This window comes from Drechmeria coniospora, chromosome 03 (genome assembly GCF_001625195.1).
Source record: "Drechmeria coniospora strain ARSEF 6962 chromosome 03, whole genome shotgun sequence".
NCBI lineage: Eukaryota > Fungi > Ascomycota > Sordariomycetes > Hypocreales > Ophiocordycipitaceae > Drechmeria > Drechmeria coniospora.
The window spans coordinates 9,552,784-9,575,370 of NC_054391.1; the positions used below are offsets into that span (position 1 = coordinate 9,552,784).

The 22,587-nt window shown below is 48.7% G+C and overlaps 6 protein-coding genes across 6 annotated transcripts; 2 read left to right on the top strand and 4 right to left on the bottom strand.

Annotated features, from left to right (window-relative positions):
* Positions 1 to 42: 42 nt before the first annotated feature.
* DCS_08240 (alpha-ribazole-5'-phosphate phosphatase-like protein) lies at positions 43 to 840 on the top strand (the record flags this gene model as incomplete). Its single annotated transcript, XM_040805518.1, has 1 exon — positions 43 to 840. The coding sequence occupies one exon, from the start codon at positions 43 to 45 to the stop codon at positions 838 to 840; it is 798 nt and encodes a 265-aa protein (XP_040655622.1).
* Positions 841 to 1,144: 304 nt separating this feature from the next.
* On the bottom strand, positions 1,145 to 3,421 carry DCS_08241 (uncharacterized protein; the record flags this gene model as incomplete). Its single annotated transcript, XM_040805519.1, has 1 exon — positions 1,145 to 3,421. The coding sequence occupies one exon, from the start codon at positions 3,419 to 3,421 to the stop codon at positions 1,145 to 1,147; it is 2,277 nt and encodes a 758-aa protein (XP_040655623.1).
* Positions 3,422 to 4,115: 694 nt separating this feature from the next.
* DCS_08242 (uncharacterized protein) lies at positions 4,116 to 4,595 on the bottom strand (the record flags this gene model as incomplete). Its single annotated transcript, XM_040805520.1, has 1 exon — positions 4,116 to 4,595. One exon carries the CDS (start codon positions 4,593 to 4,595, stop codon positions 4,116 to 4,118), a length of 480 nt encoding a protein of 159 aa, XP_040655624.1.
* An 830-nt stretch (positions 4,596 to 5,425) lies between these two features.
* DCS_08243 (phosphotransferase family protein) lies at positions 5,426 to 6,343 on the top strand (the record flags this gene model as incomplete). The annotated part of the gene is made up of 1 exon (XM_040805521.1): positions 5,426 to 6,343. The coding sequence occupies one exon, from the start codon at positions 5,426 to 5,428 to the stop codon at positions 6,341 to 6,343; it is 918 nt and encodes a 305-aa protein (XP_040655625.1).
* Positions 6,344 to 9,770: 3,427 nt separating this feature from the next.
* DCS_08244 (uncharacterized protein) lies at positions 9,771 to 11,438 on the bottom strand (the record flags this gene model as incomplete). The annotated part of the gene is made up of 2 exons (XM_040805522.1): positions 9,771 to 10,678; positions 10,742 to 11,438. The coding sequence occupies 2 exons, from the start codon at positions 11,436 to 11,438 to the stop codon at positions 9,771 to 9,773; spliced, it is 1,605 nt and encodes a 534-aa protein (XP_040655626.1).
* Positions 11,439 to 18,898: 7,460 nt separating this feature from the next.
* On the bottom strand, positions 18,899 to 19,567 carry DCS_08245 (uncharacterized protein; the record flags this gene model as incomplete). The annotated part of the gene is made up of 1 exon (XM_040805523.1): positions 18,899 to 19,567. One exon carries the CDS (start codon positions 19,565 to 19,567, stop codon positions 18,899 to 18,901), a length of 669 nt encoding a protein of 222 aa, XP_040655627.1.
* Positions 19,568 to 22,587: the final 3,020 nt, after the last annotated feature.

Sequence of the window (22,587 nt, forward strand, 5' to 3'; positions counted from 1 at the left end):
CAACGATCCTCATTCACTTGTCCCCGGTTCGTCGCGTGAGGAATGCGCCTGTTCTTCATCCGCCACGGTGAGAGCGTGGATAATGTTGCCGGCATCGTCGCCGGCTCCCGCGACTCGCCTCTCACCTCGCACGGCTTCCTGCAGGCGCGGCGGCTGGGACCGGCCCTCGCCCGGGACGTGCTCGTGTCTCACATATTCTCCTCGCCGCTGCAGCGTGCGGTGAAGACGGCCGAAGCTGTGCGCGACGCTCAGCGTGAGCAGCATGGCGCGGTCCCGCACTTTGTGCTCGTCTCCGACCTGCAGGAGAAGGACTTTGGCAGCCGTGAGGGCGCGTCGTTTCGCTCCAGATCTTCTGCCGGAACAGTCGACGACGCCGAATCCACTTCTGTGATGATGAAGCGGGCAAACTGTTTCCTCGATGATTATCTGGTGCCGCTCTTGTGCGTCGACGCAGACACCGACATGGCTTGCGCCGTCGTCTCGCATGGTATCTTTCTCGGCGTGCTCACCAGAGCCCTGCTGAAGAGGATATGCCCCCATCACATTGCTCTGCCCCCTGTGTCGGAGCCAAGTGATGCGACGACGGATGCTTCAGGCCACACGAGGTTTTTCTGGAGCAACACCGGATTCCTCGAGCTGACTGTCGCTGGCCTTGACGTCGCTGATCCATCGAGGCTGCCTTTGCAGCTGCGCATCGACCGCGTCGACTGCACCTCTCACCTGGAGAGTTTGCACAAAACGCGCGGGGGCATCGGCAGCGCCGTGTTCGACCCCCATCAGCGGACCATGCACAGTTATTTCACGTCGGCATCGGACCAGATGCCGGGCAGCAGAGCATAAGTCATATCGTGTTCGACCCCTGGGTAAGCTTCTACCCCCTTTCTTTTCGTTTATACCCATAAAGGCTTTCGTGATGAGAGAGAAAATACACAGACCTGTTCTGAAACTTTTCATGTGGAAACACTTTTCGTCCAACCGCTGTCTGAAAAGCCATTCTATATTTTGCTTTGTTACGCATGTTGCTCGAATCGGCCGCCGTGCTAACATTGTCGCTCAATAGGGTTCACTCCGAAATGTTCGTCGTCGTGAAAACCTGTCATGTTGTTGCCCTGGTACAAACTTGCTTGTGCATTCACAGTAGATGCTACACGTCCGTGCTTGTATCGTCGCGACCCATAAACACCTTGTAAACCCTCTTGCTCACGGCTGGCCCGATGACGCGGTCGGACAATCTCCCATGCCGGTCTGTACTTCTCTGCACGCCTTCGAGCGTTTCGGGTCCGCCCGTCTCGAGGCCCTCGACAAGCTTCGTGACGCTGCCGAATTCTGCAGCAACGCCGTACGCAATGGGGGCCGTGATTCGCGCAATCTCCTGCATCATCTTGATGTACGTGTCCTCGGCGTCATCGCCCGAGCGGACTTGGCCACCCTCCATGCAGAACCCGGCCGAGGACATTGCGTGGTCCCTTTGCTTCTTGTAGGGTATGGTGGAGATTTGCTGCGTCAAGGTTGCGATGCACTTGGCCGTCTCGGCCGCGATGGTTGCGTGCTGAATGAAGACGTCGTGTTCGACCTGCAGTCGCAGCAGCGCGTCTTCGATGGCATCCTCGTGGACGTATTCGGCATTGTTTCGTCGACTGCGGCCCGGCGGCGCGGTGGGGGCCTGATGGCCGCGGACTTTGGAGACGAACTGGCGGTTGCGCAGGTTCCGATTCTTGCGCATCCATGGGACCAATCCTTGTAAGAGGTAGATGACGTCGTGGTCACGAAACTCGTCTTTGATGTCGGCAACGTGGTCGTCGAGTCCATGTTTTGTCGCCAAGTCGACGAACTCGTCGGCGCCGACAATGACGAGAACCTGCCTTTCGTCCCGGATGCATGGCGGGATCGGTTCCCAACGGCCGAGGTCGTCGTCGAAGCGGCTCGTAACCTTTCGGCGCCATCTGATGATGCTCCGACCCGAGCTTTGCGAGCATGTGAATTCAACACCGAGACTCTCGAGAATAGTTTCGGTTTGGACCCTCTGATCCGGTGCCAGACCAGACGGCAGGTCGACTATCATTTCCGGCGTCGAGATTTTCTTGTTCGTCCTAAGCTTATTCACCGCCGCGAGCGCAGCGGCCCGCTCCTTCTCCCTGGCCTTGGCCTCCTTGGCCTCTGCCCTCTCTCGCCTCTGCTGCTCCTTGCTCGCCACCTTGGCCGCCTCGCGCGCCGCCTTATCCGCCGGCGGTCCTCTGGTCGCTTTCCTCCGGCTCACTCCCGTGCCGGGCCGGGATGTCGACACGGCACCGCTGCTTTGCGATCGGTCGAGAGGCGCTCGGGTCACGGAGGGCCGCCTGGGTAGGCCGAGGTCTCCGATGTCGGTCAAGGCACTGTCGTCGGAGTGGTCCGACGAATCGGAGTCGTCAATGCTGATGATGACATTGTCGGAAACGACTCTCGTCCATTCACGAGGAAGCGTGCAAGACGGACGGCGAATGACGTTTGTTTGTGCATCTACCCGTCGTTCTTCCGGGAACGGTGACGTCGAGCTCCGGGGCAGCGCCGCCGCACTTTGCACGGCAGACGGCAATTGGTCCCGACGAGTTGCTAGCATCCGCGAGTGGTCGACGGGTGTGAGCGACCTACTGCGTGTGTGCCGATAGCCAGGTGCTCCTCTGCTCGGCCGAGCTCTGTCCGCCGGATCGGGGGAGCTGGCAAACGGATCTGCATCCATCGAAACGCTCCGTTTTCCCAAAGGCTCTGCCCGGACCATCCCACCCGATGGAGACGACTGTTCCATGGAGCTTGAGACTTCGATCGGATCGACGGCTCGACGACCGAGAGGGGGACGGCGGCCGGCAGGTAACGTCGGTCGAGAAGCATGAATGGTAGTCAAGGGCGGCGGCAGTCGAACCGAAAACTCGATTCGACGTCGTTTCCTGTGGTGATCGGACGCCATTGGTGAATCGAGGTCATCGTCGCCGCAGCCAAAATCGGAGACGACGTGGGCCTCTGTGTTGACAATCGCCAGCATCGCCGATTCGTTTGCCTCGGAAATCAGAGATGATGCAGGATCACGACCGAAGTGAGAGATATCAATGTAATCCACCTCCTCGGCGGAAGGTTGCGTGGTGTCGTGCTTGGCAACCAGTCCAGCAACGGTGCAACGATGAAGGCTGTCGTCCGCATGGAGTTGGGAGGGAGCATGGTTCGTCACCGTAGCCTCTCCAAGGGTATCTGGTCTCGGGAAACTGGAGCCTTCGAGGCCACGGAAGCGGTCAGGGTCGAGACCACGGAGAGGAAAAAGGCCAGCTTCCTTTGCAGGTTCGTTCTTGGACGGCCGCTTCGACGACCCATTGCCCGTCCCAGACGCCATCGCCACGGGCCGTGGCAGAGGTGGTGGACTGGATGAGACGAGGTCGATGATGTCGGTCCCCATGATGGCGGCTTGCCATTGCTCCCAAGCAAGACATGCAAAAGGATGGGCAAGGGTAGCGGCGTGACGTTGAAGCAAATTTCGATGCCGTTTCGAGATCGATGATGCACGTTGCAGGTGTGATGCCATCGCGGGGTCGACACTTAGGCGTGACGTGGGTAGGGAATACGCGAAATCACGTGATGATTTTGGTGCTTGAGCTCAACTCCAGAGCTCAACTCGATCTCTTCCTCTTACACTCACAACAACAACAGTCTCACGGTTTCATGTGTGGCCTGTAGCAGTTCCTAACATGCCCTTTCTATTTCGACAAGGAGAGAATGCAAAACTGACCAACGGATCACGAATATTGCAAGAGCATACGTCTCCACGTACAAGGCACAGTGCCCTCGCCACTCGCGTGTAGCTGGATTCGAGCATCGGCCGTTCCCATTCATTCCCTGCCTTGTGCACCGAGGATGCGTGTTGGCGAATTTTTGGTCCGGACCTCGCAGGTCGCCCGCGTACTCTTGAGTGTAGCGTAGGGTTGGGCCAGTATTCATGAAATTGCATTGGCGTGTGATGCATCATCAACGTGGGCTGCGCAATAAAAGCGACTTTCGACGACCGCGTAGAAACTCATTGTCATGCCATCTGCAAGCGTACTGGTTGTTGCTCGTACCTGAGCTCAGGCGCAAGTCCTGCAAGAAAGACATTATTACCTCTGTTGAACGAGACCGTATTTGCCGAGTGCAGGTATAGCCCGCTGCTCTGTCCACTCTGTACATTTCACCAACGGCTGACGAGGCTCTCCAGGTTTGTAGAATGTCAAAGGCTCCCACGACTTGACCGGTTCCGTCCTCATGCTTTGATGGTTGAAAGCCTTTTGCTTCGAGGGAGGCGGAACGGCCTTGAGGATCTTGTCAAAATCGTGGGGATAGTTGGAGGCATTTGTGTGGCCAATAAGTTCCTTGGAATGAAGGCTCTCCGATTTATCAGGGTTGTGGTATGGCTTGGACTCGTAGTACATGCCCTTGACGATATCGCCTGTGACGTGGTGCTTGGTACCGGTGCCCGGTCCTTGCGCATTCGTCTCGACGAAGATGAGTGTATGGAATCGTGGACTCGGCATGTCAGGATCCTGCATGGCAAGTTTGAACTTGATTTTGTACACTCCATACCATTGATGGTTCGACATGGCAAACAAGAGAATTCGAACTTGGGTGAGGCGAGAATGTGGTAGATGTAGTCATCAATGAGCAAAGCGTTTGACCAGAACGAATCACTGTTCCATCCATCACGAGAACGGCGACCGGTTCAAGTACTTTGCGTTTCCTCACGCCGGCAGCTATCGAAACGTCGACGACATGTCGAATCGTTTGTTCGTTCTCACAAGGGCGGCAACTGAAACTTCGGCGGCAAGGTGGCAGAATGGGCCGCAAGGTTGGAGCCAATGCCGTGCCGGAGTTGGGTACGGTTCCATGTGTTGGCCTCTCTTGAAACATCCATAGGCGCCATCGCTACGGTGGCATCGTGTCTCGACTCGACCCCATGACCAGACGACGCCTCGACCTGGCCGAGCCATGATTCTCTCACCAGGCATGTGGGCGAGTAGGTTGTGCCATTCCTGGTTGGGAATCCCCTTACCGATGGAGCTGCGATGCGCTTTTTGGGAGGGCAGAAGGTGATTCGATAATGAAAGGAGGCATCTTGATCGTTTGATGCAATTCCCTCATCGGTTGGTGATGGACAGAGGAGTCGACAGCTTTGTTGCATATTTTCTCATTGCATAATGCTTTACTGCATATTCTGTCTATTGGCCTAAGGCAGCCTCGCCAATCGTTGTATCTGAAACTGCCGCATTATCGGGGGCGTCCGCGATACATGTCCGCTTAATCGCATAAATCAGCCTGCCGTCCATCATCGTCAACCACACATCTACGGTCCTTGATCGTGTCTGCCAGTCAGTTTGGGTCGCCGAGTTTGCGCGAGACAAGACACCGTCTTGCTCCATTTACGACCTCAGCAATGCCGATTCCGGTCGCACCGAGGGTCGCGCCGGGCCTCCCATGGTTTCGTGACGACGATGAGCTACCTGCTCCCCTTCCGACGAAACGTCAGATTGAGAGCTCGACGATGGAATTCCCAAGCATATTCGACCCGAGTGCTCGACGAACTGTTCTCGTCAATGGAGTTTTTGTGGTAAAATATGGACCGGCCGTCTTTGAGAATGAAGGACACGCATTGATGCTGATGGAAGCCTATCCGAGCATTCCCGCCCCTCTCCTCCACGCCATGTATCGTGACGACGGCACGCTGTACATCGTCATGCAGTACATCCCGGGTCGTCAGCTGAGCGACGTGTGGCCAAATCTGACCGAGGATGAAAAATCGTCCATCGTGAGCCAGCTGAGGGCCGCCTCGGAGAGTCTGCGGTCCATCCCGTCGCGGGGATTCTACGGAGGTGTGTTTGGAGGACCACTGCCGCACAGATACTTCTTCTCCTCGGACAAAGATCCTCGCATCACGGGGCCCTTTTCTGCCGACGAGGATCTGTGCCACGCGCTCGTCTTGCGCTCCGCCAAGAACTGGGAGGCCTGGGGACGACGAGGCTGGATGACGGAGTTTTTCGCTCGTCACTTGGCCGCAGCACTTGGCGGCCACGATGGCTTATTCGCACACTCGGATTTCCAACGCAAAAATATACTGGTGCGGGAAGAATTCTCCGCCCCATGCAACGGTTCGAGCCCCCCAAAATCCTTCCGGGTCGCAGCCATCTTGGACTGGGAGTCTGCGGGTTGGTATCCGAGCTACTGGGAGTATGCCCTATGCTTTGCGTACTTTGACTGGTCCGACGATTGGCCTGAAAAGGTTGAAAGCATCCTCGACCCATACGTGAAGGAATCCGCGCTGCTGAGGATGGTCGGACAGGACATGGATTTGTAGCTCGGCCACGAAAAGACATACCCACGACGACGAGGATGGGCCGCCCATCGACACGGCGCGTAGACGACTCATTCTTCCCATGTACTTTGACGATTGTTCAAGGATATTCGGTGCCGCATGCCGCCCCGTGCGCGGCCTGGCCGCGATAGTTCTCGTTGGCTTCGTCATGCGTTCCGTCAAAAGCTCACGGCGGGCAATGCGGCGACTTTGATTTGATGCACCATTGGGTGTCAGATTGCGAAGCGGACAATGACACCGTGCATGGAAAAAGCGGACAAGTTGACCGTTTCTGAACAGAGCAACAACGGGTTGGCAAGCTCCTTGGAATGAAGGTTGCCACTAGACGTGCTCATTGCCTTTACCGTCAAATATGCTCGCATCAGGATGTCCAAATTGTCCGGCTTGGCCCTCAACGGTCCAAGACCGCTTGCCATACAGTTCTACTGCGCCTCGGAGATGACGTGAGGTTTGAGTCAAATTATAAAGGCCGCACAACGCTGTCCAAGAGTAGAACCCAACGGAAACATGTTTCACGGAGGAGGGTCATGGGATGAGAAAGATGTAAAACTTGCTTCCAGGCCTTTGGTGAGCAATATTGAAGCCTTTGACCTGTTTTCTTTAAGGCGAAGGCGAACGAAATATAGTTTTTGAGACCAGCAAGGACTTGGAAAGTTGGCAGGCAATCTTGAAACAGAGGAGTGTTTCCTCCAAGTCAAGAATGGAATCAATAATGGTTTTACAAGCGTGCTGTTTTTCGTTTCGATAATCTCAATCATATAATAGTAGCATAAGGCTCGGCGGATGTCGGTTAAAAGCCTTTGGCGGAATTCAAGAGACATTTGGCCACGTTGAAAGTACAATATTTTCCGATGCAAAAAGGTTTGTTTACCATCGTGAAGAGCGACAACGATGAGGGATATTCGAGCTACAGCAAGCTCTTCCAGGATTCCATAGTCACAAGGAGCGGGCGGTCGGCAACAAAGAAATACGGAGGGAGTCGGAGGCAAACTTGCAGATTGCCATTTGGCATCGACAGATTACCTCCCTTGTAAAACGGGTAATTGCCATTCGAAGACTATAAATGGAAGCAGCCGCAACAGTGCAACTGCTACGTCATTTGATAGCCGACTTTCGTGTACATGAGATTAGATCGAAGAAAGTATCAGTATTGTTGAGCACAAGTCTATTTATGTATTAGACTTTCACTTGTATGTGCAAATATGCGTACTACAGGACGTTACACTGTCTGAATGCATGTACTCATTTATGCCAGTACGAAATTACCCATTGATGCATTCGCTAGCAGGTTTACATTCATGTATATGTACTTGCTTGCGTATACGTGTGCGTATTGCTACGAGGATGAAGCATGTAAGCGAAAAAGGACAGACGATCGTTATGTGAGCTCATAATACTAGATTGTCCTATTCCACGTAGTGTTGGGTCGAGCGACTCACTGCTGGCTTCTGTTGCCATTGTCTACCCAGTCTTACCCATACTCCATAGAGAAGTAATGGGCGGAAATGGAACTGATCTCTTTCAAGAAATGATACATGTCCCATGTTTGTAAGTAGAATAGTGACGTGCGAAGGGATGGATGCTGTTTGCGCTCCTCGGCACGAATTATTTCTACAAGCAGCAACCGGTACCTGTAACGACTGGCATTGATTGTACTGAATTGGGTGCACTAGGTAAGACCAGGTACCGGGATATCCAAACAATACTACTTCGTATTCCGCACATGGTTCGGCAACATATCGGTACGCATACAAAGCACAGGAGTGCAGGGAGTACACAGGGGATAATTGCACCGCGTCTGAATCAGGGGGAACGGGCTCGCGTGTTCTTTGCAATATCGGATGTCACCAGCCGTGCTCATATAGTGTCACCCACAGTTTGACTGGGCTGTTGTAGATTACGTATTCAAGGAAGGGTATCTTTTTGAGTAGTACGGGGACATCTCGGAAGGTTCTGTACTGTACAACAACTGGGTTTCGGATTCGAAGTGGTGGTTGCTCAAGATCGAGTGGCTTATCTAGCTGCTAACGCAGGTGGCAATCTTCCTTTACCAAGGTGGTATATTTGATAAGGCGTTCGAGGATATGACAGCAAGGAAGGGCATATTTTTGTGTAAAATAGCATGACGTTTCGAAAGGTAGTCGTGATTTCGGGCTTGGAGGTATTGCATGCAGTATACCACGACGGTCCTGTAAAGAAGGTACAAGTAAATCAACAGCAACTTTGAAGCTATAATATTAAGGCCTTCAAGCCACTCTTGGGTACAGTTTCGAAATCTCAATTCAATGGCCATTTCAGCAGCAAGTACAAGTATGGACGCAACAGCTGAGAAGTGAAGAGTGTGACCAGAGCACTAAATGTGTCATATGGCGGTAGCAACAGTGATGAACTGCTACTCAGAACCTTCCTAGGTATCTTGTCGCACTTAAAAATGTGACGCCACACTAAGTGCGGAGTTAAGATCCTACATATTGTGACATATCTACATACATATATCGAACGAGGGTCGAGGGGCCATCTGGAACGACATAATACTAACCCTCTGACCCCCCATCGGTTTTGGCCGTCAAGAGCATTGTTCGATTGCGACGCTGGCGTATGCGTAGGGCTAAAAAATGTTCTCGATACCGGGACTTGAGGAGTGGACAGGAAATATATACATTGCGTGCTATGCGAAGATATACAATGCTTCCTCGAGGTCATAAATAGAATCAGCAACTGCTTTACAAGCATGCTGCCGTTTGATAGTCTCCATCATATGAATAAAGCGGAATCAAGACCGATGGCCTAGAGTTGGAAGCTTTCCGCAGGCTTCGATAGTTATTCCGCTATATTCACAAAAGGAATAGAATATTCCTAATCGTATAATTAGGAATGCTCTTTACCATGTGTCCATCTAGTTCTCTTATAAGGATTGTGTTCCTCTCTAGCCGTAACAGGAGCTATAGTTTCGTTGAAAACGTAGTTAAATTGGAAGCATTGTATAAGGAACATACTCCGTACAGTACTTATATTTGCGGTGGGTAGCGTGTACCTGTACTCGCGACTGGGTCGATATTTTTGATGCTCGCTGCAGGTGTATTCGAATTGCCTTGGTTACATTTAGAAAATATATACATTTTCGCTTCCGCTCTTTGAGGCCACAAACTATCCGATGAACTTGACGTATAGGTTAAATACAAATTCAAGTACAATTTCCCCTAGCGGTCTTAGGATTTTAGTCCAGTTTGCCGATTAACACTGCTACACTTTTAGGATCAGTGTCTAAAATGCCTGCTTGAATAGGCGGGAAAATGTACACCGTCATTTAACCAACTACCCAGACTTTCTCGCTTTGACAAGAACTTTTCTACAGTACGCCTACATAATGTACATGTACTGTACCTAACCTGCTTTTGTCAGCCATAAACTATCCCCTACCCCCCTTTCCGCCCTTTGATCGCTGTTTGGAGCTCATTCCGGAGTTATGATTGCCCCCCTCACCCTCATGGGCACCCAAGTGTTCAATGGCATGCGCAGACTCAATTGACTGGAGGGCTCCATTAGCCTCAATGGATCCGATCCCCCCACTGCTGTTTCCTTGCTTCTTTCGCCCAAATCCCAGCAGACTTTTTGCACTATCCAAAAGTTTTCCACCGGCGGATGAAGTGATCCCTTGAAATGAGTCTTTGGACTTTTTCAACCTGAAGTAACTCAGGATATCAAGCCGTTCTGCAGACAATTTGTGGTACTGCTTCTTCCACCAGGGCGTTTCTATCTCCAGCTTCTCACCGTTCAGACTTTGGACTGCTATTTCCATTGCAGAAATAAAATAATCGATTTCTTCAAGCGAATCATGACGACTCGATGTTATTAGGGTGTTTCCGTTATAGTAAAAGTCCTTTGTAGCAGTTTTAATGTTGTCTCGTAGCATGCTGGCGTCATCCGAAATAGTTATATGCTGTACTTGAATGCCGGCTTCCTTGAGAACCTCTTTAAAACTCGCAAGAGCGACCTTTTCAGTTGGAGATTGGCCAGATTCATCGATGATGACTACATTTCCAACAAGGGTGCTTGCGAGGAACCGGAGTATACCAGGTTGTTTGGGAAACTTAGGAAGCTCTGCACCAAACACTACTCGTCCAGAGCCGGGTGAAATGACAGTCTCTGGGGATACGGGCTGCTTGAGTGAAACAGGCTGCTTTGGAAGGTAATCTGTTAAAATTCCCTCCTTCGGCGAAAAAGATTTTCCTTGCAAAATATCCCGAGGTGGAATGAATGCAAAAGGAACACGCAAGGAGTGAACTCCAAATTTGTTCGACACATAGGTAGGATAATCTAGTAGACAGTAGAGTCAGTACATTGATAAGTTGACTTTATGATAAGGTAGAAGAATAGTACCTTTTCCTAGCGAAGCGGGTAGAACATCATTGATAACCTGACTTAAAACAGCCCTTGTCTTGACTACCTCAGTTCTGGATTCGTTTGGAGCGTGGGCAACGTCTAGCAATGCCTTATCGACGACCTTGTGGGCGAATTGATACACTTCTCTATCGTTCTGAAGCATTACTTCCTTGGCTTCTTGTCTAAGATGATGAGTATCCCGAACTAATCGCTGAAGTTGTTCTCTGAAGACTGTAGTGCCCTGTTCTTTTCCCAAAGCTATGTCGTCTAAGGCGGAGAACAGGTTTTTGCGATACACATTAATTGCATCCTTGACGAAGACATGGTTCCGTGAGGCAAAATATCTGGGCATTTTAGACGCCCGATTAGCAAGCTCGCGCACCAAGTTTTCCAATGTTACATCGACAAAATGACGCAGGTTGTCATAGAGAGATTTATCTATAAGCTTCATATCAGTGTTAAAAACGCTGAGTGGTACCGTGGGATCTTTGTTGAATGCATCAAGAACATCCAAATATTCTCTGGCTTTTTTGTCGAATTCCTTTTTGTTGAGTACATCCCGGTTGCGCACGTCGTCTACGACATAGCTGACCAGACTATTGTATAATCGCGTCCACCGAGGAGATGGTACGGGAGCTTCGATACCTTCGCTGGATTTAATCTTTGCCACAGTATTAAATACCTCGGCGTACATTTTATTAGTGTCCTTTTGGTTTTCTGCAGGAGTACTTTTTTTCGCTGCACGGAGTACTTAGGTTCAAATTTGAGTATTCCTGATTATACGGACCGTTTTATCTATTCACACGACTTTTCGCCTAGCGCCCCACAACGCCCCGCTATAAAACGTTAGTGCCTATGCAGTACAAAAAGATACAAGTAATTATTTTGAGTATAATTCTTGTTGTTCCTCAATATCTTCCTCAATGTCTCTCTAGATTCCATCAATACCTCGCCTTGTTGGAAGAGGCTGTACAAAATTACATCAGCCAACTTATGATTAAGACGGTCGTTTTCAGCCTTATCTCAATCAATATACGCCATTATTTCTTCCCTAGTCCAATCTCTAGTACCAGTATGCTTTTTACATTGCTTTACCATTTACTTCCAATCAAGGCACCAATTATACATAGCTTTAGTATACCGCAATGGTAGGTTTTTAGCCTTCCGGTATTTCTGGTTTGTCCTATTGCTTGTATGCTCTTGCATTTGGTACCAAGTATTTCTATCCGTAATATATCTCTGATAGATAGCCAGTGGGCTATCAAACTGTAGGACTGGGGTTACTGTAGCTGCTGTAGTTGCTGCAGCACCTTGCCCATTCGTGCCGTAGGAGTATATATTCCGAAGAAATATAGCGTAAAATTCGACCTTGGTATTCCGAGTAAATTGTGTTTAGCTTTTCTCATCTACAGTAAAATTCAGCCTTTGCTTCAGTATATACTACATCCTGCCACATTATGAATATATTTTTAGGGCCATAACTATTGAGGTCTTGGTTATTACTGTTAGCTAGGCTATTACTGTGACTGCCGGAACCGCTGTGACTGCTGGGGCCGTTGTGACTAGCCGGGCCGCTACTGTGACTACTGGGGCCGTTGTGACTAGCCGGGCCGCTGCTTGACTGCCGAGACCGCTATAACTGCCGGGTTAGTTGTAACTAGCCGGGCCGCTATTGTGACTACTGGGGCCGTTGTGACTAGCCGGGCCGCTGCTTGACTGCCGAGACCGCTATAACTGCCGGGTTAGTTGTAACTAGCCGGGCCGCTATTGTGACTACTGGGGCCGTTGTGACTAGCCAGGCCGCTGCTATAATAGCTCAAGTTAACAATATAGTGAATATCCATTTTGAACTGTTGTATTTCTATATGTATCATTTCGTGTTGCATTGGCGCTAACATTTTATAGCGGCGCGTTTTGGAGCGCTAGACGAGAAGTCGTGTGAATAGAGAAAACGGTTCGTATAATTAGGAATACTCCAAGTAATTATCTCGAGTATAATTCTTGTTGTTCCTCAATATCTTCCTCAATATCTCTCCAGATTTATACCTCGCCTTGTTGGAGGAGGCTGTACAAAAATCACATCAGCCAATTTATCAAGATGTCGAATAGCTAAGCTCGAGGTGGGATGTTTATTCCAACTGATCTGATCTAGGTAACTGTAACCATTACAACGGCAGCTCCTCCATTCGAAGCTTGTTGCCCTATGCTGTGGCCGAGCAGAGACTATAGAAGGCTACGCGTGACCAGTACACTTTTTTTGTTTCGATCATCCGTTGCACATGCTGCCCATGGCGATACCTTTCGTGCTCTGCTCGGCAATCTCTATTGATGACATGGCGAGAAGACGCAGCGGAAAAATGCATCTCTGTTGACGACATGGCGAGAAGACGCAGCGGAGAAATGCATCTCTGTTGACGATATGGCAAAAAGACGCAGCGGAAACATGCTGACGGAGACGAGAGGACCTGAATATAAGTATACTATCAGTACATGGACGCGAGAGTCCAAGTCGTGCCGTGCCACGGAATGACGCTTGGCGAAGAAAAACGGGCGCCACGGAGACATGGAAATCGTTCACCGACATAATGCTGCATCCCCTGCTTTCCCATGGGATTTGGCCATCAAAAACATTGCTAGATTGTCAAGATGACATATGCAGTATTACCGACGAAGCTTGTACTTCCATTAATGAGCTGCTGACGAAATATAATTCTCTAGACCGTGACTTGAGAAGTCGACAGGCAATCAATCTGTACATTGCATACGACGTGAAAATGAACAATGCTTCCTCGAGATTATAAATAGAATCAGTAATAGTTTAATAAGCATGCCGCTGCTTAGTAGTCCCCATCATGCGAATGATCGGTAGCCAGCGGTTCCAAGCCATCGGCAGAATTCGATAGCCATTCCGCCATAATGACAACAAAATATTGGCTGACATACGCAGGGTTGTTTCGCCATCCATCAGCAACGTAGGGTTAGATGGAGAATATAAAGGGGAACGAGCAGGCAATAGAATTCTGTAGAAAGCAGACGCATGCCTATTCTCCCTTGCTGTACTGAGATAGGCCCGTACGATACTTGGCCGCCCCGACACACTCGTCACAAAACCCAAAGCCTGCACATAATTAGTGCGTTGACGTGAAGCGAAAGATGATGGCTGGCGTAATACCAATAGGTGGAGAGTGAATATACTACTATTTTGTTTCGCGATTGTCTCGATGCTCAGGTTGCTAAAGAGATGGGCTCTAACATGGCTGCAACTATTACTTGATGTAGGAACATGGCTATGGTTGGGTCCATCTAGCAGTGATTCTTACGGACATGACGATACCGGGCTATACTTGCATCCTGCTAGTGCGCGAGCAACCTTGCTATGATGAATGAAACGGGGTACACGGAATTATTAGGCCTCTACCCCCTTAATGTTGTCGCATCAAGGTTGGACCCGTGGCTTCGGAGCGCAACAAGAGCGAACCAAATACAAGCGGCTAAGCATGAAGTATGGTTACATTCTACAACCTTGCCTCAGTGTACATGCTAGCACGACGTTACTATAATTTCCTACTAATACCTGGTAGGCTGTACTCCGATAGAGCACTTATGCACGGCAAATGCAGTATCCTACTGTGTCCGAGCTGCATAGCATTGGTGCAGCATCTTGCAATCGAGGCTGGAGAAAGTAACTGTCATCCAGGTGCTTACTATACAAATGGCTGATATTGTATTAATGTTGGCAAAGGGAGCGCTTGTGGAAAGAGGTTGAGCTTCCAGTCAGGATATGTGCGCGCTGTCACAAATATCCATGCCAAATTCGGACATGCCTCATCTGCCCGTTATCCTCCAGCACTACGGTGAGTAGTACCGAGTAGCGTCATGAGATATGAGTAGAGCAAGAGGTCCAGTTCCACTAGAAAAGGGCCTGGTATGCCCGATCGAGACTGCACACGCCCATTTACGCACCGTATCGCCTTCATCCGTGCGAATCGGGCATTGCACCAATAACCCGAGGCAATAAGAAATCGGGGACATAAGCCGCCCTAAAGATTCACTCAATCTTACAGTAGTAATAATAAAGTCGTTCCAAAATACCGAGGTACTGTTTTAACATATACAATATCCCAGATTAAGTGGAGTTGCAAGTAATAATCGAGGCAGTCGCATAAGTATGCGTTAACCGACGAGGGAGCCACGCAAAAAGGGAGATGTTATTTATCGTTAGGCAGTAGTAAATTCATATTGCACACGGATTTATGCATACAAGCCTCCAATGCATGTCACTTTCAGAGCATCGTACGGAATGGAGATTAGAGACATAATTACCTGACTAATAAGCGCAGATATTAATAAATGCAAGACTAATTATGTTACGAAGTACATAGAAAATCCATCTACTGTAGTTGTACGGAGTATAGTACTCCGTAGTTACTCCGTCTTCAGAAGAGTGTATTCAACACCCCTGTATTACTCCGTAGTAGTTGTATACTGTAGAGGGGTGGCAGAAGCATCGATTTATTATGCAAGTATGGAGTAATAGCAGTAGCACTGTCGTCACTTTCGTTATGCACACTCCATTATTATGCCTGCCTAGTACAGGGATTAAGCTAGGGGTAGGTCGAAAAGAGAATAACACTTGGATAATATAAATCCACAATTTCAGGCAATGACTGCTGTTACGAGTCGTGCAAGCGCAAAGCCGCTCTCCAGACGTCCTACTCTGAAGAGTATATGCAAACGGAAAGATGCCATGAGTACGGAGTACTAAGTGCTTTATCTGTTGCATTATTCCTCACATTCGACCCTAACGGATGTACTGCATATGCGTCTGTACATTTCACCGCTCTGTATTCTCCGTCCAGAATGCTCCGAAACGGTTTGTCCCAACTTGGAGCTCCAGATTGCCTAAACCTCCCCAGTACTTCTTTGTATTATACTGTACCCCTATTTATTCGTGTTGGAGACGCATTATACTGCATTGGTGTAGTTGCGGACGAAAAAAATACTCACGCGTCAATACTCGCATCCGACGCCGAGGGACAAGGCACCCGGGATGCCATCCATGGGTTTCGTAAAGGGTAGTATCGTACGAATTCACTCCTGTCGCGAGTCGAGTCGCAGGAAGCTCGTCGGACGTAGCGTTTGCTAGAGTGCTCGGTGAATGTATCGAGTGCAGTGGATGGAAATGGACCCGTACTTGACGGACGACGAAAGACTACTGCTACGTTGCGGGCGTTCGACGCTAATGGATATGCGGCAACGGAGATGCAACGCATGGGTTCTGCCTGTACGTACACTACTATAAACAGAAACGTACTACGCGGTTGAGTAGACGGAACGATGCTGCCGCTGTATTCCTTGCATTCGACGCCGAGGAATGTATAACAGCGGAAACGCCATGCGCTCCCTAGGTTCTGCCTGCAGGCAACTTGCAACCCAGGCCTCGACGGTTGCGAGTCGCCCAATTACAACGACGGGCTGTTAAGCATATACTAAACTTGCAGGAATAGCTCTACCAAAACTGAATCGACCGTGTTGTCCCGTACCTTATCACTAATCTGATATATCATTATAGGGATCAAGCGGAAGACAAGGCGAAAAAGGTGTCCGAATAGATGGATGGCTGGCGTATTGTACTGTGAGCATGCCTCTCTTTATTTAACCCCCATGTATTCTTTGTCTAGTTTTCTGAAAGGTCCTCGTAATAACGTAACAGCCCAAGACTGGCTCCTTGCTCTAATGTACCTGATATTCGCTTAGGTACGGGCGAGAAGCAGGCGAAATAACGCCGTAGAGGCGTAGAGCCCATGGGGAGTAGGCATAACGAAAGCAGGATATAAGGGAAAAGGATGTGTACTTTCGGTATCGAGGCCCTTGAGTTAACAATAATCGAATATGGCGCCTGTTTTAAACAAGGAATCAGTAAACGACCCAACACTCTTGTATCCCGTGTTGTCGAAAATTTTATAATCCCCTGCAAGTATACTGAATAGCCATTCGTTCAATGCAGATTGAAGGCCGTAAATGCTAGCTCTAACAATACCGCATATATTATTCTGTATAATGCTCGCCTTTATATGTTTATTTTCGAGGGCGGAATGAAGTGCAACGGCCAATTTGGGAAGATGTTCGCCAGGCTTTAAAAGCAGTTCCGCAATATCGATAGACAAAGGGTTAGCTAATTGATTAATTGAACGAGTATGGTCTCCAATAAGATTAGAAAGCGGGTAAAATCTAGATGTAAAGAATTTTTCATCAATCAATTCCCCCGACAGAGTGTTGTTATGTTGATTGAGGATGGCAACAGCAGCCTCTACTGCGGTTTCGACCTTTTCGAGAACATCGAGACTTATGCCCTGGCTCTGGATGGCCGCAGCAGAGGCGGCAGTAGCAAAAACAAGGGCGTTGGTGAACTTCATGGTAATAGCTTTCGGTCGGACAGTATATGAATAGAGTTTGAAGAGAATGGTTGTCAAGAATGAATTATTTTACTTTTACCAGGAATTGGAGCTGTATTATATATATATATATATATTGTGTGGAGGGAAAGAGCCTCTTGCGACACAACTCGCATTTGGCGCGACGGGACAGGGCAACAGGGATGCCACGGTCGTTGTGGATAATCCAGTTAGTAACTCATATTACCAGCTCAAGCGCTAAGCCGGCCTCTAGTTAGCCAGACTTACATACGGCTCAGAAGGGTGTATTAAGCATTACTCGTGTATTACTCCGTAGTAGTTGGTGTACTGTAGAGGGGTGGCAGAAGCGTCGATTTATTATGTAAGTATGGAGTAATAGCAGCAGCACTACCGACACGGAGTCGTCACTTTCGTTATGCACACTCCATTACTATGCCTGCCTATTACAGGCATTAAGTTAGGGGTAGGTCGAAAAGAGAATAACTCTTAGATAATATGAATCCATAATTTTAGGCTATGACTGCTGTTGCAAGTCGTACAAGCGCAACGCCGCTCATCAGACGTCCAACTTAAAAGAGTATATGCAAACGTAAAGATACTATGAGTAAGTATTATATCTGTTGCGTTAATCCTTACATTCGACCCTAATGGATGTACTTGGAGTTACAGAAATGCAATGCAATCCATGGGTTCTGCCCACGACAAGACAGGCCGCAACGGTTATGAGTCGGTTAAATGCAGTAGTGTGGAAAAAGCGTTGGTTCAATTTGTAGAAGCTGCCTAAACTAAATTGTCGCTTTTGTGATGCACTCCATTAACCCTCCTGAGCATAGGCATAACGCGAGGGGTAAGTTGAAAAAGAAATAAACACATGGCAAAAAACCATGCTATGCATATGCATCTGTACATCTCACCGCTGTATATTCTCAGACTAGAATGCTCAGAAACGGTTTGCCCCAACTTGAGAGCTCCAGACTGCCTAGAATGCTCCGAAACGGCCTGTCCCAACTTGAGAGCTCCAGACTGCCTAGAATGCTCCGAAACGGCCTGTCCCAACTTGAGAGCCCAAGACTGCCTAGACCACCTAGTGCTTCTTTGTATTATACCCCTATCTATTCTCTATGAAGCCTATTCCGAAACGTCTCTTCTACTTTGGCAGCTCAAGGCTGGTTCTTAAACTGTTCCAACCACGTAGACAATACAGCCATCGTATATTGCGCGTTGCCTGATATACTCGAGCACCAAGCCTCCTACCACCGGCAGTAGAGTCACCGCCTCGCCTGTAACTAGTCGACGCCCCAGCCGGGAAGCCCAAGCAGGCGTAAGTGTCGAGCATCTGTACCGAGTGCCGCGCCTACGATAGTCATGCCCGGCGGAGAGTCGGTCCCGGCCGTGGTCTCGCGCCTTGCCGCATGCTCCGGTCGCCGAGGCCTCCGTGGGCATCGCAAGTGGCACGGGTCGACAGGAACATGCAACCGTGCAGTTCAAAGGCGTAGTCTAAACTTGCGTCTTGTTATTCTACCCCAATGTATTCTCCACTCAGCCGAAACGTCCCCTTCCCGTCCTCGTGGCCCGAGACCGGCTACCAGACTGTTCCTTTGCGGCCGACGTCGGTGCGGGTGCGTCCAGAAAGCGAGCAAAGCAACCGGATGCAGGAGTAGAACCCAAGAGGAGTGGCCGTGGTCAAGGCAGGTAGTGGGCATCAAGGAGATGTATCCTTCGTACCGAGGCTGTCGGGTCAACAATCATGGAACATGGCGCCTGTTTTCCCCAAGGAATTGGTAAACGATAGAAGAGTTTCGCAATCGGTATTCTTAGCAAACTTAGGCAGGGTGTAGCCTATGATACTTTTTAAATTATTCAATACATCTTGAAGGCCAAAAATAGAAGCTCGAACGATACTGCAAGCCTTGTTCTGTACAATAGTCGCCTTGACATCCTCTCTATCTAGGGCAGAATGAAGAGCAGCGGCCAACCTCGGTAAGTTTTCGGCAGGCTTGAAAAGACGGTACGCATCGTCTGTGGAAAGATCCTCGAGCGATGTATCGATCTTTACAGTCTCATGCTTAATAAAATCAATAAGCGGGAAAAATCTAGATTGAAAGAACTCGCTGTTAAGACTTTGATTGCCCTGGTTAATCGCAGTAACGGCAGCGTCTAGTGTGGTGTCGACCTCCCTGAGGATATTTGTATCGACCTTTTGGGGGGTATTGGTGTCGACCTTCTGGGGGATATTGGTATTAATATTTTGGGGAATATCTGTATTGACTCTCTGGGGGATATCGAGACGCATGCCCTCGAGGAAATCGGCGCCAGTATCCTGGGGGGTATCGAGACGTATGCGCTGGCTTTGGACGGCAGCAGCAGAGGCGGCGGTAGCGAAAATAAGGGCGTTAGTAAACTTCATAGTAACGGCCTTGCAAGGTTTGATTCTGCATAAAGATGCGAGGTAAATAGGAAGAATAGCATCAATATACGAACCGACAGTTGCCTTAGACGAGACCGAGATGCACTTTCTATTTGTACAGAGCGGTAGGTATACCTTTCGGCACTATTACTCGCTCTTAAGGTCGGGGGTAATAATAATACCATAGCGACAGGGATGCCATGGATGGGTTTGGTTCCTTGTGCGGATATTTCGACTCTACTAGATATCACATGTCGCGTAGGCACCGAGAGCCCTGGTCGGACGAGCGATTTGCTAGAAGTCTGTGGACCGAGGAATTGTTTCGTTGCTCGCATAAGATGCCGAGCGGAACGGAAAACGGAAACGCAGTTTATGCATCGTCGGCCTGCTTGTGCCTGCGCATAGGTCGCGAGTCGCTCATCTCGCGAGCCCTTAGCACTAAGCCTAGTCCGACCCACCAGTACCATGCTCCTTGCCCGGGTCGGTCCCTAAAATTACGTTGTGGGAATCGACAAATAAGGTGACTGCCGGAGCTGCTACCGTAACGCAGCTACTGTAACTGCCATAACTACAGCAACTGCTGTGACTACTATGACTACAGCAATACTGTGACTGCCATGACTATAGCAACTGCTGTAACTGCCATGACTATAGCTGATGTGACTGCTATGACTACGGCAATGCTGTAACTGCCATAACTATAGTAACTGCTGTAACTGCCATGAGTACAGCAATGCTGTAACTGCCATAACTACAGCAACTGTTGTAACTTCTATGACTATAGTAACTGCGACTACAGCAACTGATGTAACTGCTATAACTACAGCAACTGCTGTGGCTACTATGACTACAGTAATGCTGTGACTGCTATGACTATAGTAACTGTTGTGACTGCCATAAATATAGCAACTGAAGGGTTAAGTTAGGTCGCATCACTGCAACCTCCTTTTCCCTCCCTTCGTATTTAAATTGAATTATTGAAAGACATCTCTTGTTACCAGTTTCCCCCAGAACCGAACCAACTCACTCTTTAATTAATGAACCCATCATATGATCAGCACCTGTGCCCACAGTGTTGACCCAATGACAAGTGGGAACTAAAGCATGAAATATCTAATACTAGTAGTAGAATGAGCTTTGCGTCTTTGTATTAGCGGTAGCGAAGCAACTGCGAAACAAAATCTATATTTGTGTGTATATATTCACCGAGGTCGGTATGTTAGTATGTAGGCTAGCTTAATCACACAAGGTGCGATTGCAAAAGGGATAAATAGGTCGCGTTACTGCTACCTCTTTTTCATCCCTTCGTACCAAATTGATTCATTGAAAAGAGATCTCTTGTTGCCAGTTTCCCCCAGAACCGAACCAACAATATTATCTAATATTTGATCGCCTTCGAAAGTCTTTAACTAAAGGCATTATCCATCCATGGCTCCTTTGGATTTCGAGGAGAGGCTTTCTACGCTGGCTTATATATCTTCTCCTTATCCGTTGTATCTTGCCGCCCCTGACGATATGCAGCAGGATTTGCAGCCACAGTCCAGGCTAGCGTACAGGCGGTGGAGACCCAGTACCTTCGGGCATGTAGATTTTTGAATAATTCCTATGAACTCAAGATATCGCTTTATAGTCAGAATATCCATCTCAATCTGCAAGTATTTTATTCATTTTTGACTCAACCGCCACCGTAGGGATAGTTTTATTGCTGCTGCGATAACTTGTACGAATCAGGCAGCCTTTGGTATGAACTATGCATGTAGCGCCGGCGTGTACTGTTAAGAAGGAACGAGAGTATTTAAACAAATAATCCACGGATACGGCCCCTTACAGAATAGCTTCATATAGCCAGACGTATTAGGTGATACTTAATTACGTACTCCAAAGTCATTCATTGCAGTCTGGCTGTTAGGAAGCAGTTGATGGCGAATTGGCACATCGTGCTGCGTCTGCCAAGTATCCAATAATGCCAGGATTGGACAATACCTCGTAGCTGGAGCCATCAGTTTTCATGCGTATAACAGCGCCATTGTCAAGTTTGCTATAAAACCATCCATCCGAGGTAGCCCAAGCACTAGTCCCAGTAGAAAAAGGCAGTGATCTAATGATTTCGAATGAGTGAGTTATTAAATTAAATCGGGCAAATGAAGAATCTTGATGCGCTGGATCAACATTAGATATCCAGGCATATAAGGCATTGCCACCGCCAGGGACATATGCCCAATCAAGGATTTCAAAATATCCTAAACCGACGGCTACTAGGCCCTGGGAAACTATTGTACCAAATGTAGGTAACGTAGAGTCTGATAAGTCGATTTCATACCATCGTGAAGGGTTTGGATAAGGAGGAAATACTCCAAAATTATTATGCTCTAGAATCCAGTAATGGCCATCCGGTGTGATATCTCCGATAATAGTAATGGGTATTGTGACATTTAATACTTCGATAGTTCCATTAACACTCATTCGAAAAAGGTGTGGTGGGGTTGGTCTTCCCATAGTTCCGTAAAAATATCCATCAAGAACATTAAATGCGAGACCATTGATTGCTCCAGTACCTGGAGGCGAAAGATTATTTTTGAATAATTGCTGGTTCGTTACCAGGTTGTATGTATATAATACATCAGCGTCAATAACATATGCTTCTGCGGGGCAGGGAATAGTAGGAGTAGCAGTAACGATAATAGTAGTAGTACAAGGATGCGTGCAGTCCGCTGGTGGTGTAATGGTCGCTGTACCAGCTGTACTGCCAAAAATTGTTGTCGTAATTGCGATATCAGGAGGGGACAATAAACTAGTGGAAGCAGTTGATGGCGAATTGGCACATCGTGCTGCGTCTGCCAAATATCCAATAATGCCAGGATTGGACAATACCTCGTAGCTGGAGCCATCAGTTTTCATGCGTATAACAGCGCCATTGTCAAGTTTGCTATAAAACCATCCATCCGAGGTAGCCCAAGCACTAGTCCCAGTAGAAAAAGGCAGTGATCTAATGATTTCGAATGAGTGAGTTATTAAATTAA